At 39.7% G+C, this 16807-nt stretch overlaps 2 protein-coding genes across 3 annotated transcripts in view; one reads left to right on the forward strand and one right to left on the reverse strand.

The window, feature by feature from the left end:
• The window catches only part of BLNK (B cell linker), a 77156-nt gene that overhangs the window by 15899 nt on the left and 44450 nt on the right, over nt 1-16807 (forward strand). For both annotated transcript variants that reach the window (XM_077878188.1, XM_077878189.1), the window contains exons 2-3: nt 11662-11727; nt 15352-15401. In XM_077878188.1, the coding sequence (XP_077734314.1) occupies nt 11662-11727; nt 15352-15401 (116 nt within the window). The remainder of the gene's footprint in view (nt 1-11661; nt 11728-15351; nt 15402-16807) is intronic.
• ZNF518A (zinc finger protein 518A) overlaps nt 2889-16807 on the reverse strand; it is a 109251-nt gene continuing 95332 nt past the window's right edge. The window contains exon 6 of the transcript XR_013368160.1: nt 2889-4057. The gene's annotated coding sequence lies outside the window, so the exon portion shown is untranslated. The remainder of the gene's footprint in view (nt 4058-16807) is intronic.

Below are 16807 nucleotides of genomic sequence, written 5' to 3' on the forward strand. Positions count from 1 at the left end.
AACTGAACCAAGAGGAAAAGTCAGGATTATTCAAGACCGCATAGAGGCTCTTGGGGAGGGTGTGGCTGGTGTAAACTGGGATTTAGAACCAGGAGCTGAGAAGGGCCCTCAACACACACAGAGGACCAGCCCCACAGATACTGAAAAGATAAAACTCCAGCCCCTGGCTGCTGTTAAGATTTGGAAGGAGAAGGAAGGATTTACCTGTTCTTTTTGTTTGCAAAGATTCTCTTACGTCTGAGACCCTTTTGAATCCATTCCTAAATCCAGATTAAACACAGATTTTTTTCTGATTAACACTGTTTTGCATTCCACCTTTCTTGGAAAGATCAAAGTGCAAAACCCCTCTAAAACCTGCCTTTCATGGTCCTCTGTGAATGCATTAAGGAGCTAAAAGGAAAGCAAGATGTTTTCTGATCCTTTAATTTTTTCTACTAAATTTCAAAAAATATACTTCTTGTGGATAATACCATCTTTTAAATCATCTCCTGTATTTAATAAAAATTATTGGAAAGGTATTTTGTAGACTATGAATTTTCTTAGGCTAGTTTTTGGTGATCTGGCCAAAATATCCAGGTGCAGTTATGTTTCCAGCACTCTTTTGGCCCTGATAGAGCCTTGCATCCACCAACCCACCCTTCTTGGATCTGTTCTGTTCCTCTATATACCAGGGCTGCTCTCATCCTGCAGACTCCTTGCTGAAGGGCAGTCAGCATCTATGGATTCCTCTCCTTGTGCTCTCTTAGCCAGTGGCTCTTTCTTGGGGAATCTACAAATGTAACACTGCCAGTGGTTCTCAGTCTTGGCCATGCATCAGAATCTCCTGAGAGCCAATGGTCTGGGTATGAGGATTATTAAAAGCACCCTAAGTGACTCTAATGTGTAGCCAAAATCAAGACCTCCTCCTCCAAGAAGACGATGTATAGAGACTGCCTATTGACGTAATCTCTTTATCTTCAATTCAAAAACACCCATTGAACAAGGTTGGGCTGTTTGTGTTTAGCCTCTGGAGCTAGAGTTCCTGCTCTGGTGCCAGGTTGTTAGGGAACAGCAGGCAGGCAGAGGAAAAGTATCTCTGTATCAAATTTGTATTGATCTGAGCATACGTGAAGGTAAAAGCCTGGTCATGAAGGTAAAGCGGGGTTGTCAGCACTCACAGCTGGTTCTTTCTGCTCTTTCCCCCTGTTGAGAGCGGACATCACACCATTTGCTAAAACTCCTATTTGCCAGTACGTTAGTTTCCTGGGGAGAGAAAATATCTGGGTAAGCCTTCAGCATCCCATTATGCAGTAAAGATTTGCTGTTAAAGATATTTCAGGCAATAAAGGCAAGTGGGAAAATACTCCGGAGAAGGGGGGGCGGAGAGGGGAGCTTCTCTTGTGCTCTTTGGGATTAAGCCTGGCCTAGAAACAGAAAAACCCACCTTGTTTCTTTTAATAAAGGTTCTCAGCCTTCTGTGTGCATAAGAATCACCAGTCCCAAGAAGCTTGTTCAAATCCCCACCTGGGATTTTTATTCCATTGGGACAGCTGAGGGACCAGCAATCTGAATTTTTGTTTTAAATTTAATTTTTTGGCAAGCACATCATTTTTACTTGCAGTAAACTTACTGTAGGTTAAAATGCTCTCTTCTTACACTTGAATACGGCTGACTGTATGGAAGCACTCATTAGTACTAAAGGCACCCTAAGAACCCAAAATAATTAATCTTTTTGCAAAAGTATTACTGTAGGCTAATGATCAAAATGCCACTCGTGTCAGGGCACACAAATCCCCAGTTTTATGCAGAACAGTGGTTAGTAGGTGATTCCCACATATTGGTATCAATCAGCTATGCCAGGTTGGGGAGTGTTCTCAGCCAACCCACCCTGCCACCACCCATCACCCTTCCCCCCAAAAAACACTAATGAAACAACAATGACAAACACACCCAGAACCAAACCCAATTCTGGAGCACCTCCTGGCCTGGAGGAGAGCAACCCAAGTGAGAACGTTCCCCATTCCCATCTCTAGCGCATGTCACTACTATGAATCTAAACCAGTCTCCAGGGTCTTCTGCAAGAAGAGCGGCTATGATGAACTGACAGTGCCTGTGGGGGCAGGCACTTTACATCCATTATCTATTATCTTCACAGCAAGCCTGCGACGTAGATATCTTCATTTTACGATTGCTAGCATTAGGTAGTCTTCAGACCATACTCTAGAAAACACTGTTTCAGAGAGTGGTCTGGGTTTGAAGGAACAGTAGAGAACCTGAGATTGACTCTCTCCTGCCCCTCAGGCCCAACCCCCTGATCAAGGACCCCAGAACAAGGCCTCCAGCACTTCTCAACAACTCTTGTTCCTGGTCTGCTCAGGCCGGGTCTGGTCTCTTCTTTCCCTTCCTTCAAGTATAGGGGTCCTGACATTTCACTGTTCCCGGTTACATCCGCCCAGATTGGAGTTTCAGCTAATTAAAAGCCCCTTTGTTTGCAGGCAGAGGAAAGATACAGATAAACACTGTCTGGCTAAGCAGATAAAACCTATGGATCACACTCACTTATGAAAATGTTTGAGATATAAGTGGAAAATGTATGTTACAAAATGTCAAGTATGATCTTAATTATGTAAAATCTGTACATACTATACATGTGTATAGGCTGTTTAATTAAATCTTAATAGTGGAGGTTGGAGGGCATCTGACTGGCTCAGTCAGTTGAGCGTCTGCCTTCGGCTTGGGTCGGGATCCCAGGGTCTTGTGATCCAGTCCCACATCAGGCTCCCTGCTCAGCAGAGAGCCTGCTTCTCCTCTCCCTCTGCTGCTCCCCCTGCTTGAGTGCACTCTCTCCCTGTCAAATAAATAAAATCTTTTAAAAAAATAGTGGAGGTTGGAATTAAGAGTGATGCTTTAAGTATTATTTCCAAATTTTGATATAATGAGCAACTGTTACATGTGGCCATTATAGCATTATACAAAAATAGTTTTACTATTTTTGTGAAATATATATTTCACCTCCTCCCGAACTTGTGACAACCAGTGATCTTTTTCTACTGTATCCATAGTTTTGCCTTTTCCAGATTCCAGTTGGAATCATTCAGTATGTAGCCTTTTCAGGCTTTCAGGATTGATTCACTTAGCATGTATTACATTTTTTATCAGAAATAAAGTTACAAAATTAAAAACTGTACGACCTATGTGACCAGCCACTACTCACGTGAGACTCCAAAGGAAAAAAGTTTACATTACTTTTTGCCATTCAAAATACAGTACCCCTATCCCGCTTTTACCAGATTTCCTGCCGCTGGCATTCTGGGAGTCCCAGGGCTGCTCACACATTCCACACTGCTCCATATTGGCTCCTGCTTGTCTCCAGATCCATGAGCAGGTCTTCTTGGAGCCATTCCCTATACCCCCACACTCCCCTACCCACCCACACTGTGGTGCAGATGGCATCCTCCAGGCTCCGACGGATTTCTTGGGCTCTTACCACCTTTGGCCATAGACCCTTTCCTCACTTCCACACAACCTAATAGTCTTATAAACACATAGTAAGACTCTGCTGGAATTTGGGGACTAACAGAAGGGAAGCACAAGACAGAAAATGATTTATATTTGCTACTAGACAAGGCTTCGCTCAGTGTCCTGGATCTCTCTTCAGGTCTTCCCTGCTTTGCTCCCAGCCATAGATCATTTCAAGTGTCAGCTCACCTCTGCACTGTAGAAATCCTCATAGAAGTCAACCTGTGGAAGGACCAACAACCAGGAAGCCCCAGGAAGATAGGAAACATCCGCAGAGCAAAGCCCAAGGCCCGCCCACTACATCTCCATCTTCCTCACTTCCAGTTCTGGATGAGAGTCTGCAGGCTGAGTGCAGGGAAGATAGCCTGTTTCCCACAGACAGGGATATGGTCATGTCTTTAGTCCCAAAGTCACCAAATGGTCCTGACCGTGTGGCTCGACGCCAAGCAGATCCTGTCCCTTTTTTCCATTGTTGCAAATGCGAGAGGCATGTTCATCCTGCACCCTCTTCATCACGATTCTGCCACTTTGGCTTTCCTCAAGAGGAAAGCACACGACTCTAAAATAAATTAAAATATACAGGCAGTGGGTAATCTAAATCCATACAGAGAAAAGCAGAGTCACAGAAAGGAGGGACGACTACTAAAACCCACAGCCCAATGAGGATAAATTGTCTGAAATTTCGCACTGGGAGTCATGAGGACTTGAGCTGTCTCCCAAGCATCAATTTGCTTAACTTAGGCACTACTGGAAGTCCCACAGCACAAAGGGGTGTTCCGAGGGTGGTCTTCTGACCAGTGCAGTCAGCATCCAGGAAATTGTTAGAAATGCAAATTATCCAACCTTCTAGGAACCCATCCAATCAGAAGCTCTGGGGGGCCGGGCCACCTTCTGCCTTCCAATAGCCCTCTGTGTGATTCAGGGGGCAGTTTAAGGTGAGAAGCCACTTTGAAGACAAAAACTGCTGGTAACTTTCAAACTATGATTTGCCCAACTCAGTACATGTGGGATTTAAATCTTTTGAAATTCAGGCTCAGCCTGGGTCACACTACTTCAGGGTGTTGTTAAAAACTAAATTTGTTGACATTAATTCAAAAACTTAAAAAATGTTTAAATCAATGACAAAGGAGAGAATGCATAATTTGATTTGGTTTATATGAGTAATAATTATAATTATTTCTATAATCTGCTCACCATTTGAAAATGCTGAAATGCCATGCTGCTTTAAAAATATGTACTAACATCTTTTATTTTTTTCTTTTTTCAAGATTTTATTTGAATTCAAGTCAGTTCTAGTTTCAGGGGTAAAATTTAGCGATTCATAAGTTGCATATAACATCCAGTGTTCATTCTATCATGCCCCCTCCTTAATGCCCATCACCCGGTTACTCCATCCCCCCACCCACCTCCCCTCCAGCAACTCTCAGTTTGTTCCCTATAGCTAAAAGTCTCCTATGGTTTGCCTCCCTCTCTGTCTTTATCTTATTTTATTTTTCCTTCCCTTCCCCTATGTTCACTTGTTGTTTCTTAAATTCCAGATACTAGTGAAATCATGGTATTCATCTTTCTCTGACTTACTTCACTTAGCATAATACATTTTAGCTCCATCCATGTCATTGCAAATGGCAAGATTTTATTCTTTTTGATGACTGAGTAATATCCCTATATATTTAATGGGGTGCATGTGTTCCTTTGAATCACTATGTTTGTATCCTTTGGATAAATACCTAGTAGTGCAATTGCTAGGTCATAGAGTAGCAGCTCTATTTTTAACTTTCTGAGGAACCTCCATACTGTTTTCCAGAGTGGTTGCACCAGCTTGCATTCCCACTAACAGTGTGAGAGGGTTCCCCTTTCTCTGCATCCTCACCAATATCTAATGTTTCCTGAGTTATTAATTTTAGCCATTCTTATCACTATGAGGTGGTATCTCATAGTGGTTTTGATTTGTATTTCTCTGATGATGAGTGCCATTAAGGACTTTTTCATATGTCTGTTATATCTTCTTTGGAGAAATGTCTGTTCATATTTCTGCCCATTTCTGGTCTGGATTGTTTATTTTTTGGGTGTTGAGTTTGATGAATTCTTTATAGGTTTTTAGATACCAGCCCTTTTCTGATATGTCATTTGCAAATATCTTCTCCCATTCTGTGGGTACCTTTCATTTTGTTGATTGTTTCCTTTGTTGTGCAAGAACTTTTTTTCTTGATGAAGTCCCATTAGTTCATTTTTGTTTTTGTTTCTCTTTCCTTCGGAGACATGTCTAATAAGAAGTTGCTGTGGCCAAGGTCAAAGGTTGCTGCCTGGGTTCTCCTCCAAGATTTTGATGGATTCCTGTCTCATATTTAGGTCTTTCATCCATTTTGAATTTATATTTGTGTATGGTGTAAGAAAGTGGTCCAGTTCCATTCTGCATATTGCTGTCCAATTTTCTCAACACCATTTGAAGAACTGTCTTTTTTCCATTGGATATTCTTTCCTGCTTTATTGAAGATTAGTTGTCCATATAGTAATGGGTCTGTTTCTGGGTTCTCTATTTTCTTCTATTGATCTATGTGTCTATTTTTCTGCCAATACTATATACTGTCTTGATGATTACAGCTTTGTAATACACCTTGAAGTACAGAATTATGATGATTTCTGCTTTTCTTTTCTTTTTCAACATTACTTTGGCTATTTGGAGTCTTTTCTGATTCCATACACATTTTGGAATTGTTCTAGTTCTGTGAAAAATGCTGATGTTATTTTGGTAGGGATTGCCATATTAACATCTTTTTAAAACATATATTAGATGAATTTTGTTCTTCATTTTATTTTGTTACATGAATATGGCTGTGTCTTCACAATTTTAAAAAACTAAATTGTGATCCTATTATCCTTCTGCCATCTATGGAAGGATTTCTCTGAAAGGACTAATCAAAGAGAAGCTGTTTTATGCCAATTTTTACCTACACTTGACTTATCACACTGAGACAGCTGGTATTTAAATCTGGGAACAGTCCAGCAGTACATTCCTCTTGCATATGCTTTATGTTGTAGTAGAGGAAAAAAGTACTCCAAGTGGAACAGATGTTGCCAGAGAGCAGGAAAGCTGTGCATCACATAGTGTGTGAATAGTTGATAAAATGAGCTGAGAGTATCATCACATCTTCTTAGTTTGGGGGACACTGTGCTTTTCCAGGTAAGAGAAGCTTGGTGTCTGTAACTGAGCAGTCTGTGGGCAGTTTGTGTGAACTAGAGACAGAGGGAGAAGAAGAGTTTTGCACACAAAATGTATGGTTTATGAAACAATTCAACAATGTGCTATAATTATATAATTATAATTACTTTAATAATCTATAATGAAAAGAAATTAAGACCGGCCAAGAAGCATCAGATACCAAGTTGAGCAAATGACAAAATGACATCACACTCTTAGTTTACATCTGTTTATCTAAACCTGCAACAAAGTTGCTTATACAAATCAGCCCCCAGCTCCCTCTTAACTCTGTCTGCATCCATCTTTACACACTTCAGAGAGCATCCTTTACTCTGGCTCATTTTGTCCTTGAATCTGGTTAAGGATTAATTTAGCCTAAAGGCGTTCTGTTCAATTACTGTCAGTTTACAGCCCGAGTTGCCTTCCCTTCTGCACTGGAAATTATTCAATTGCCTCCCAATCAAACCATTCTAACTTCTCTCTCTCAATCTCTCCTTTTCTTCATGCCCAGACCTCTTATGTTTGATTTTCCCTCCTTCCTCTGTGTCAGAGATTCCCTATAGTGCTGCAGGAAAAGGAGATGGGGGTTTGGCGCAGGATATATGTGAACAAACTCTAGAATCCTATGGTGTTCTGAAGCAACTCAAAGGTCCAGCTCTGGGGACACTCTGTCTTGGATGGGCAGGTAGTCCCCCATCTCCCTAATCCATCTTTCCTCTCTGCTGCCGAGGCTAGGGCTTTGCTGAGTTTTCATATGAATGGAATCAGTGAACTCAGCCTCCCTAACTGCGGATATAAAATGTGATCTCATTTCCTTTGTTATCCCATTTACCACTTGGCACTGACCTCCCCCCATATCCCAACATGGATCCCTCAGTGGGTACCCCAGTTTTGTAGACAATTTCCCAAAATGCAGCCTAAAAATTGTCCTGTTTCTCTTATCCTTCTACTCCACCCTTCAGCCTGTTTTCCTTCTGCCCTTTACTCCTCCAAGCCAATGAATCACACACTTCCTGCAGCCTGGCTGAGACTGAGGCTGAGATGCAACTACCTACAGGATACCACTGAACATTCAGGAGCAATGGAGAGTAGTTTTCTTGTTGCAAATGGGTAGCTATGTGCCAGTAAGTCTGGAGCCCAGACCCAGTCTTAGGTTTCAGTCAACATGCCACTCTCAGATCCCTCCCCACCTGCCCACCAATGACTATCCCTTAGATTTGTCTGTGCTCTTCAGAATTAGCTCCTAACAGTCATTAGACCTGGGAGGGGAGAGAGCTCCCTAAAATCCCCAGTGCAAGTTCCCATTCTTTGAGAATCTTCCTTTTCCCCAAATGGTAAAGGGTAGGAGGGTCTATCCCTACTCAGTAAATCTCACCCCATGCCTGGGTGCCCAATGGTCCTCAGTAAACAACCACAGCAGAACATCAGCCGAGATGGGTTAATTAGCCTTAAATTAAGACTTAGCAGTGAATGCCAACAGACCAGGCCAGGCACAGCTCCTCTAGCAAGCTTCCTCTCCTGCTCTAAACTGCTCCACCCACACTGAAGAGCTTTGCAACATATGCGTCCTAAATCCATGCAGAGCCAGAGAATATTCCTCCAGATTCCCCCTATTCAACAGGGATTCATAGGCCTCATTCCCCTAGTCAACAGGGATTTATAGACCTCTGCCAAGCTTAATTGTGCACCACTATTCATATTACCTAATGGAAGGCCTAGCTCCCAGAGCCAGAGAAATCTGCAATCAGGTTTATAGGAAATCACAATCTTCTCCAAGAATGGTGGCTGTGTATAAGATTTACACTTTGTTAACTATAGGGCCCAATCAAATGGTTTCCTCAGAACAAAGGAAAGGCTTGCTTGAAAAGTGAATTGAAACATCTTACTCATTGAGGACAGAACCATGTGAAATTTTATAAATATAATTTATGTTTATATATAAATGTAAATAATACATATTGTATATTTTAATGTATTTGTATACATTATTTATATACAACATAAAATGTAAGCATGTATGTTTTGTACACGTATGCACATTATATGTGTACATATATAATACATGATATAAATAATATATAAGATATATTTTCAATATATTAAAGTATATATGTAAATATAAGTAATGTATTTATATATTTTTTGAAGTCAGAAAATTGTTATGAAGAAAAAACTATGGCCTTATATTCATTAACAACCCTGTTAACATTTTTCTCTGTATATGTATATAAAGTACCTATTTTATATACATAATAGAAATGATATATGCACAAGCGATGAACATTCAAATAATATAGAAAAATCTTCATTGTAAAGAGAAAGTCTCCTTTTTATAAAGTGGAAGCCCCCATCCCCACTCGAGCCTCCAGCCTTCATTCTATAGTTGATACAACGGTGCCCAGCTATGAGGACAAGTAGAGGCTGAAATCTATTCCTTGTCTGTTTGCCAAGCTGTGCACCAGGCCACCGAGGAGATGTCCACCCAGAAAAAAAGGGGTACCTTTTCCTAATTTGTATGAGAAACTCTCTTGCTTTTGAAAACAATCCTTTAATAATTGTTTACATATCCTTCTAAAAAGCTATACACATACTGACACATACGAGCTACATGTCCTTTCTCATCCCACACAAAAAATATGTGCTACACATTGTTCTGAACTTTCCTTCCTTTTTTTCTTTTTTTTTCTTCACTATTTTTGTTTAACTCAATATGTGTTGGGGATTTTTATGTGTCAGCAATACAGGTGTGTGTCTCTTTTTTTTCCTTTTTTTTTTTTTTAAGGGTCTGTGGTATTGCACAGCTTTATCAGAGTTTATGTGACTAGTTCCCTTTTAATGATTCATGGGCATTTAGGTTGTTTCCAGGTTTTTTAAGGGAGGGAGGCAGGAAGGATTAGGGTTATTAAACAAAATGAGTATATGTACATAATGGTATATAGTTTTATGACCATGTTTATAATGGCAAATTCCTAGCAGTAAAATTTCTGGGTCAGAGGCATAGAGGTTTTTAAATTTGACAGTTATTGATTGTAACGATGTGCATTCCCAAGAATATCTGTATTCTTGTACCCCCATATACCCAGGTTATTATCACATTAAGTTTTGCCAGTCTGATAAGCAGAACATACTTCACTGTTGTTTCAATTTGGATTCCTTTAAACATGAGCCATGATAAATATCTTTTCATTAGTCTGTTAGCCACTTGTCCTTTCTGTTAGCTATGTGTTCACATTCTTTGCCCATTTCCTATTGAATTATTAATAATATTTTTGCTGAGTCATAAGATTTGTCAATCAAAACATGTAGCCCCCCCGCCCCCCCCCCCAAAAAACATGTAGCCCTAGGGTATCTGGATGGCTCAGTGGTTGGGTGTCCGCCTTCAACTCAGGTCATGATCCCTGGGGCCTGGGATCAAGTCCCGCATGGAGTCCCCGCGGGGAGCCTGCTTCTCCCTCTGCCTCTGTGTCTCTCATGAATAAATAAATAAAATATTTTTTAAAAAACACATAGTCCTTGTTATTATTGTGTTGCAAATATTTCTTCCAGCACATCATTTATCTTTTGATCTTGTGCATACTACTTTTTGTTCTACAGAATTTCCAAATGTTTATGCAGTCAGATTCATTAATCATTTTCGTTATGGCTTCTGTGTATATACAATTCTTTGGTGACAGTTTTTCCAGATTCTACCCAGTAAAGTTCACCAAAAAGAATCTTGGACCTGATTTCAGCCCATGTGTCCTTCAAGGGAGCTCCATCTTGCAATGTGAATGCCCCAAGGACAATCAGTGGTGAAGAATGAGGTTTATCAGAGGGCTTTTACCTCACATGTGTCCTCAGAATGGACAGATCTGGAAACCACAATTTCTCTTCAGAGCCTGAGCCTGGCCCAGACATCCAATGGACTTGGACAGGGACATGGCCCAATGACTACATTCCTTGCAGAATCAGTCACACTTTCCCTTTACACAAGTAGCAGATGGTCAACTTAATTAAATATAATACTATTCACACTGTTTGGGGGTTTTATTGTAGGTCTTTTTTCTCTTTTTGTATTCAAGAAGGACAGATACTTATTTATTTTTTGGGGGGGGGGGAACTGTAAAGTTCATTTAATTTTTTTTTTTATTGGTGTTCAATTTACTAACCTACAGAATAACCCCCAGTGCCCGTCACCCATTCACTCCCACCCCCCGCCCTCCTCCCCTTCCAACACCCCTAGTTCGTTTCCCAGAGTTAGCAGTCTTTACGTTCTGTCTCCCTTTCTGATATTTCCCACACATTTCTTCCCCCTTCCCTTATATTCCCTTTCACTATTATTTATATTCCCCAAATGAATGAGAACATATAATGTTTGTCCTTCTCCGACTGGCTTACTTCACTCAGCATAATACCCTCCAGTTCCATCCACGTTGAAGCAAATGGTGGGTATTTGTCATTTCTAATAGCTGAGTAATATTCCATTGTATACATAAACCACATCTTTTTTATCCATTCATCTTTCGTTGGACACCGAGGCTCCTTCCACAGTTTGGCTATCGTGGCCATTGCTGCTATAAACATCGGGGTGCAGGTGTCCCGGCGTTTCACTGCATCTGTATCTTTGGGGTAAATCCCCAGCAGTGCAATTGCTGGGTTGTAGGGCAGGTATATTTTTAACTGTTTGAGGAACCTCCACACAGTTTTCCAGAGTGGCTGCACCAGTTCACATTCCCACCAACAGTGTATGAGGGTTCCCTTTTCTCCACATCCTCTCCAACATTTGTTGTTTCCTGCCTTGTTAATTTTCCCCATTCTCACTGGTGTGAGGTGGTATCTCATTGTGGTTTTGATTTGTATTTCCCTGATGGCAAGTGATGCAGAGCATTTTCTCATGTGCATGTTGGCCATGTCTAGGACAGATACTTTAAAAAAAAAAGTCAACCTAGTTATTGATATTTTATGTTTAATTTTGTTTCTTGCAGGCAACTTCAAAAGATGGTCCATGATATCAAGAACAATGAAGGTGGAATCATGAACAAAATAAAAAAGTAAGTTAAACTCCATAGCACTATATAAGCACTCATTTATATAAATAACACATCATTCCAGCCTTTGCTCAGTGAAAGAGAACAAAGTTCTCTGTTACCAAGTGAGGAGTTGCCACCTCTTTAGTGTATAACCCTTTCTTACTTGTGCCTAGAATCCATGGTGGTAAGATACATATTTAGGAAACATGGCAAATGAACGGGGTGATACTCAGGGCACTTTGCTTTTCCCTCTCACTGCAGTAAAAGTGAGCTGTACCACTCAAGGTGTCAGCAAATGTCAACAAAAATGTTTATAGAACAGGACAATCAGCTTCTATAACTATTTAGTTAAAGTCCACGAGGACGCACTTGGAGGAATCCAAAAGAGAAGCTATAAGACCACAACTCTGTCATTTTTAGGATGCCATACCGGTTTTCCATATTTCAATTTTTGCTTTTTCAATTATAGCCTTAAAATAGTGTTTTCAATTGGCACTTGGTGAGAGACAGCTAGAATTTCAAATCTTCCTGCACATCAAAAACTTTGAAGCTTTCTTTTTTTTAAAAAAAAGATAATAAAAACTATGTACCTGTATTTGCCACTCAAGATCTAAGTTAAGAGGAAAGAGGAAATAGTATCCCATTAAGTTTTTGCTTAAGTTCTTTTATTCAGCAAATGAAAGTAGTAGAGATTAGCCAAGAAAAAAGATCAGAGTTCAGAATTGCATAAAGTCAAAATCTCCCACTTCCCCATACCCCCACCTCAACCCATTCCAGGGAAATAGACAGTGTCATGAGTGAGTATGGTATATATATCTATATGTATGTGATACAGTATATACATATACACACATTTTCATCATGAATGTAGTCATACTTCATAAACCATTCTATCAACTTGACTTTGTTTAGTGGTTTTCCTTAATGCTATATTATGGATGTCTTTGTTTGTTCGCATGTAAAGATAAGCCATATTCCATTTTGAACAGTCTGCTATAAATGCATTATCATTCATTTAACCAGCTGTGTATTGGTGGACACTTTTTATAGGGAAGGCAATGCAGGAGTTGAAACTGGCATATTCTTGGAGGGCAATTTGATAAGATCAATAAAAATTTTGTGGCCATTTCTTTCGGTTTAACTGTCATAAATAACATTTCAATAAATAATTCTTAGAGATTTTGAGTATACCAGAAAGCTTAATTCCTAAATGAAATTTCTAGCTGGAAGAATTTATGCCCTTGAAATTTTTATTGATATTACCAAAAATTTTATACCACTCATAGTGTATAAAAGTTCATTTCCCTATGCCTTCAGAACAAAGTAGTACCTTCATTCTATTTGGTCTTTGTTAAACTCGAAAGCAAGAAATCATGTCTAACAGTGTTTTTAGGCTATAAAACGCAAATGAGCCTCAATATGTATAAGTGATCATCATAAAATAGTTAAAACGGTGTTCTACTTGTGGAGCATCTCCTAGAGAATTAGTCCTCATGTTCTGTGGTAGGGAGAGGTGTGTTATTCTCATTTAATATTTCTGACACATGCAGAATCTCATTGAAATGAAGAACCCTACTAGTCATTGTTTAATCATTAGCACTTCTGGATTAATTATTCCACTGTTGCCAGTTTTACAGTACACCAGTTTTCTCAATAATATTAAGCCTCTGTGTAAAACGTCTCTCTATTCCATGGTCAGGCATACTTACAGCATCCACAGAGCTCAACGTTTTTCAGACAGTTTCTATTTTATTATGCCCTTTGTTCCCCAAAATACATTTTCACTTAACACACCATGTTTCCTCTCAGCTTGGAAAATATGGCTGCCAAAGTCATTACCCTAGGTGAGTCCGTGGCCCTTTGGTTCTGAGTGATCTGCTCTTACACTCTTGCTCGTTGCCAGGCAACAGGTGCTACCTTGAAAGGAGGAAGCACAGTTGAACACACTGTTTTCCTAACACAAGACCATGACAGAATTGTCATTGGTCCATGGCCAAATGAGAAAATAAGGACCTTGAAGCGTTGGGGGTTGGCATGCAGCTGCCAGCTGCTAAGTGAAGCCCAAACCACAGATTTTATTCCTGGTCGGTGTTCAGTGACCACCAGACCCTTCCTGAGTCTGTCCTATGTCCTGAGATGATAACCTTCATACATTGTGGGGTGTTAACATACTCTTTCTTTTCTCTTATGAAATGATGGCAATAATGGGTAGTGGTTGGTTTGTGTTTTTCAAAATTTTACCAGTCCAAGAACAGATTCGGCATCTTTCCTTGTTTGTTTCGTGCTTTTTCTCCCCCTATAACACTGTGGCTAATCTTTCTCTCTGGACCTCATTATAAGTCTAATGATAATATCTCCCCAGCACACGCTAGCTTGCTATGAGAACTGAATGAAATAATCAATCTGAGAACCTTTGGTGAAACAAAAAGCAGAATTTCTATGCAAATATAAATATTGTTATTTTTGCAACATTACAACTCTGGTTTGTCAGGCTTATTTTTTGTAATCAGACATGAATTTCTGTACTGCGTTTTTTCCCCCCAAAAGAAATGAAATGTTTTGCATGTAATGGTTACCTTATACCTTGTCTCTAAAAAAGGATATGATGTTTCAGTAAATAAAGGCTTCTGGATATAGGTTTTGTTTATATATACTTTAAATTTAATTAAGCAATGTATCCTTAAATAAAATGGGCAACTATTATGAAGAACAATAATTTACTAGAAAACCTACCCATTTCAAATAATAGAATGGAAAGTGTTGTTAGAACTTGTGATAAACCTAAAAATTGGGATCCATTTTTTGTTTTGTTTTGTTTTTTGGGGGATCCATTTTTAAAATGTAATTTTAGGGGTGCTTGGGTGGCTCAGTCAGTTAAGCATCTACCTTTGGCTAAGGTCAGGATCCCACGGTCCTGCTCTGCGGAAAGCCTGCTTCTCCCTCTCCCTCTGCCTGCTACCCCTCTGCATGTGCTCTCTTTCATTCTGTCAAATAAATAAATAAAATCTTTTTTAAAATGTAAGTTTAATTTTCTTCTTTTAATGAGGGGGGAAGGATTGTGAATATTCAAACATTTTATATATGCATAAAGATGCTAAAGTAGTTTTGAGAGTGCCTGAAACAATTCAACTTCTAAATAAGCTAAATATCACGATCCCTAACCTGGAGATGTTTACTGCTCACTTGTTTAGCAATTTTTTAATAGTGCCAAAATAATCTCAGTCCAACCAAAACCAAAGTGCTCATTATAACTAATATTTTTCTTGTTATTTAAAACATTTGTTGTTATTTATTAAAATAGAGTTCATCTCTTACTGTCCTATTAACCAATCAACATTTCTTTTCCTTGAACCTCTGAACTCTGTGCTTGCTAGGATTCTGAACTCTCAAAACCCTTCCACCACTTGACTTCACCTTTGCCAAGTCATAGCCCTGTTACACACTGGGGAGATGAGGGAGATAGAAGACCTCTGATTAATGACTTCACTACATTTATAACACATTTAGTTTTTCAATGTGGTGGGTCCAAAAGAAGCCTTTATTCTATTAGTTATCTGTCTGTTATCGCTATATCCGCTTATATTATGTGCCTTGACAATAGTTGTCCTACTCACTCACCATTTGTTTAATGGTTGTTATCTATAGGCTGAAAGTCAAAGCACCTCCAAGTGTTCCTCAAAGGGATTATGCCTCAGGTAAGAATATTTCTCAAATACTTGGACTCTTGACTAATCTCATGTTCATATTTACTTCTTGAAAACGGAACTATGTTCTACTCATTTGAAAACAAGAGTCCCCATCTTAATTTTAAGAATGTCCAGATCTATCAGGTATTTAACTATAGTGGAGTCATAGTATCCCACCCATCCATCATCCATCCATCCATCCACTCATCTGTTTATCGAAAATTTATTATCTTCCATGTTCCAGGCACACACAAGGTTGTAGGTAGAGATACAGTGCTAAACAAGACAATATTATAGTCTCCCCACTCAGTATTTACAGTGAAGAAAAGAAGATATATTATGTAAAAGCAATTAGAGTTCAGGGTGATGGGGAAGCACAAAGTTTGATGCAAGTCCATACAGCAAGGTCTAATCTGATATGAGGTAGAGGGTGTGGAGGAAGCGGGCAAAGGAAGGCTTCCTGCATACAGAACTGTTAAAATGGATACTTGAGGGATGGGGGAGGGTGGTGAGGAGGGGAAGGGAGAGGATGAAGTATTGATGGCACATGGTTCACTCAGTCCTCTCTGACTTTAGCCCTGCTACCGTCTACTCATACCAACTAGGATCATTTTTGTCAGGGGAGAGTAGTTAACCTTCAGATTAGTATTGTTTATGGCAGTGGTGAGCAAACTAAATTATCCAATGTACTTCCCCATTTCTAGAAGACTTGGGAAAATAGGTCTAAAATATCTTTCTGCTGGCTTAAATTTAAAGATTTCCTAGACATGGACAGATCTATATAGCCCTTAAGAAAACCCACAGGGCTACAGACATCAATGAAGTCTCTTCCTCTGCAGGGCAACAGCTAAAACCAAATCACAACTTTAAGGGATGCTTACTATTCTTTTTTTCTGTCACTGATCAAGATAGCAATAAATCGGACAGCTGAGTTCCTCTTAGGCACTAATTAAATCTTATCACACTAAGAAATGCCAACCAACATATCAAGCCTGGTGACTGACTTGTTGGACCACTTTCCCCATCTCCCTAGGTTATAGAATACTTATGACGTACCTTGCCAAGTCTTAACAGTTAACCAGGAGATTCCTTTGCACTGAAAAAATAAAAATAGAAATAAATAAAGACCTTGTCCTGATATTTAAAATATACCTGATCAAAAGCCAAGGGGAGGGGCACCTGGGTGGCTCCGTGGCTGAGCATCTGCCTCTGGCTCAGGGTGTGATCCTGGGGTCCTGGGATCAAGTCCCACATGGGGCTCCCAACAGGGAGCCTGCTTCTCCCTCTGCCTGTGTCTCTGCCTCTCTCTCTCTGGGTCTTTCATGAATTAATAAATAAAATCTTAAAAAAAAAGAAAAACCAAGAGGAAATAGTCAAGGAGCTGCTTAGTTAACAAATAAGAACAAATTCATCCT

This window comes from Canis aureus, chromosome 29 (assembly GCF_053574225.1).
Source record: "Canis aureus isolate CA01 chromosome 29, VMU_Caureus_v.1.0, whole genome shotgun sequence".
NCBI classification, from domain to species: Eukaryota; Metazoa; Chordata; class Mammalia; order Carnivora; family Canidae; genus Canis; species Canis aureus.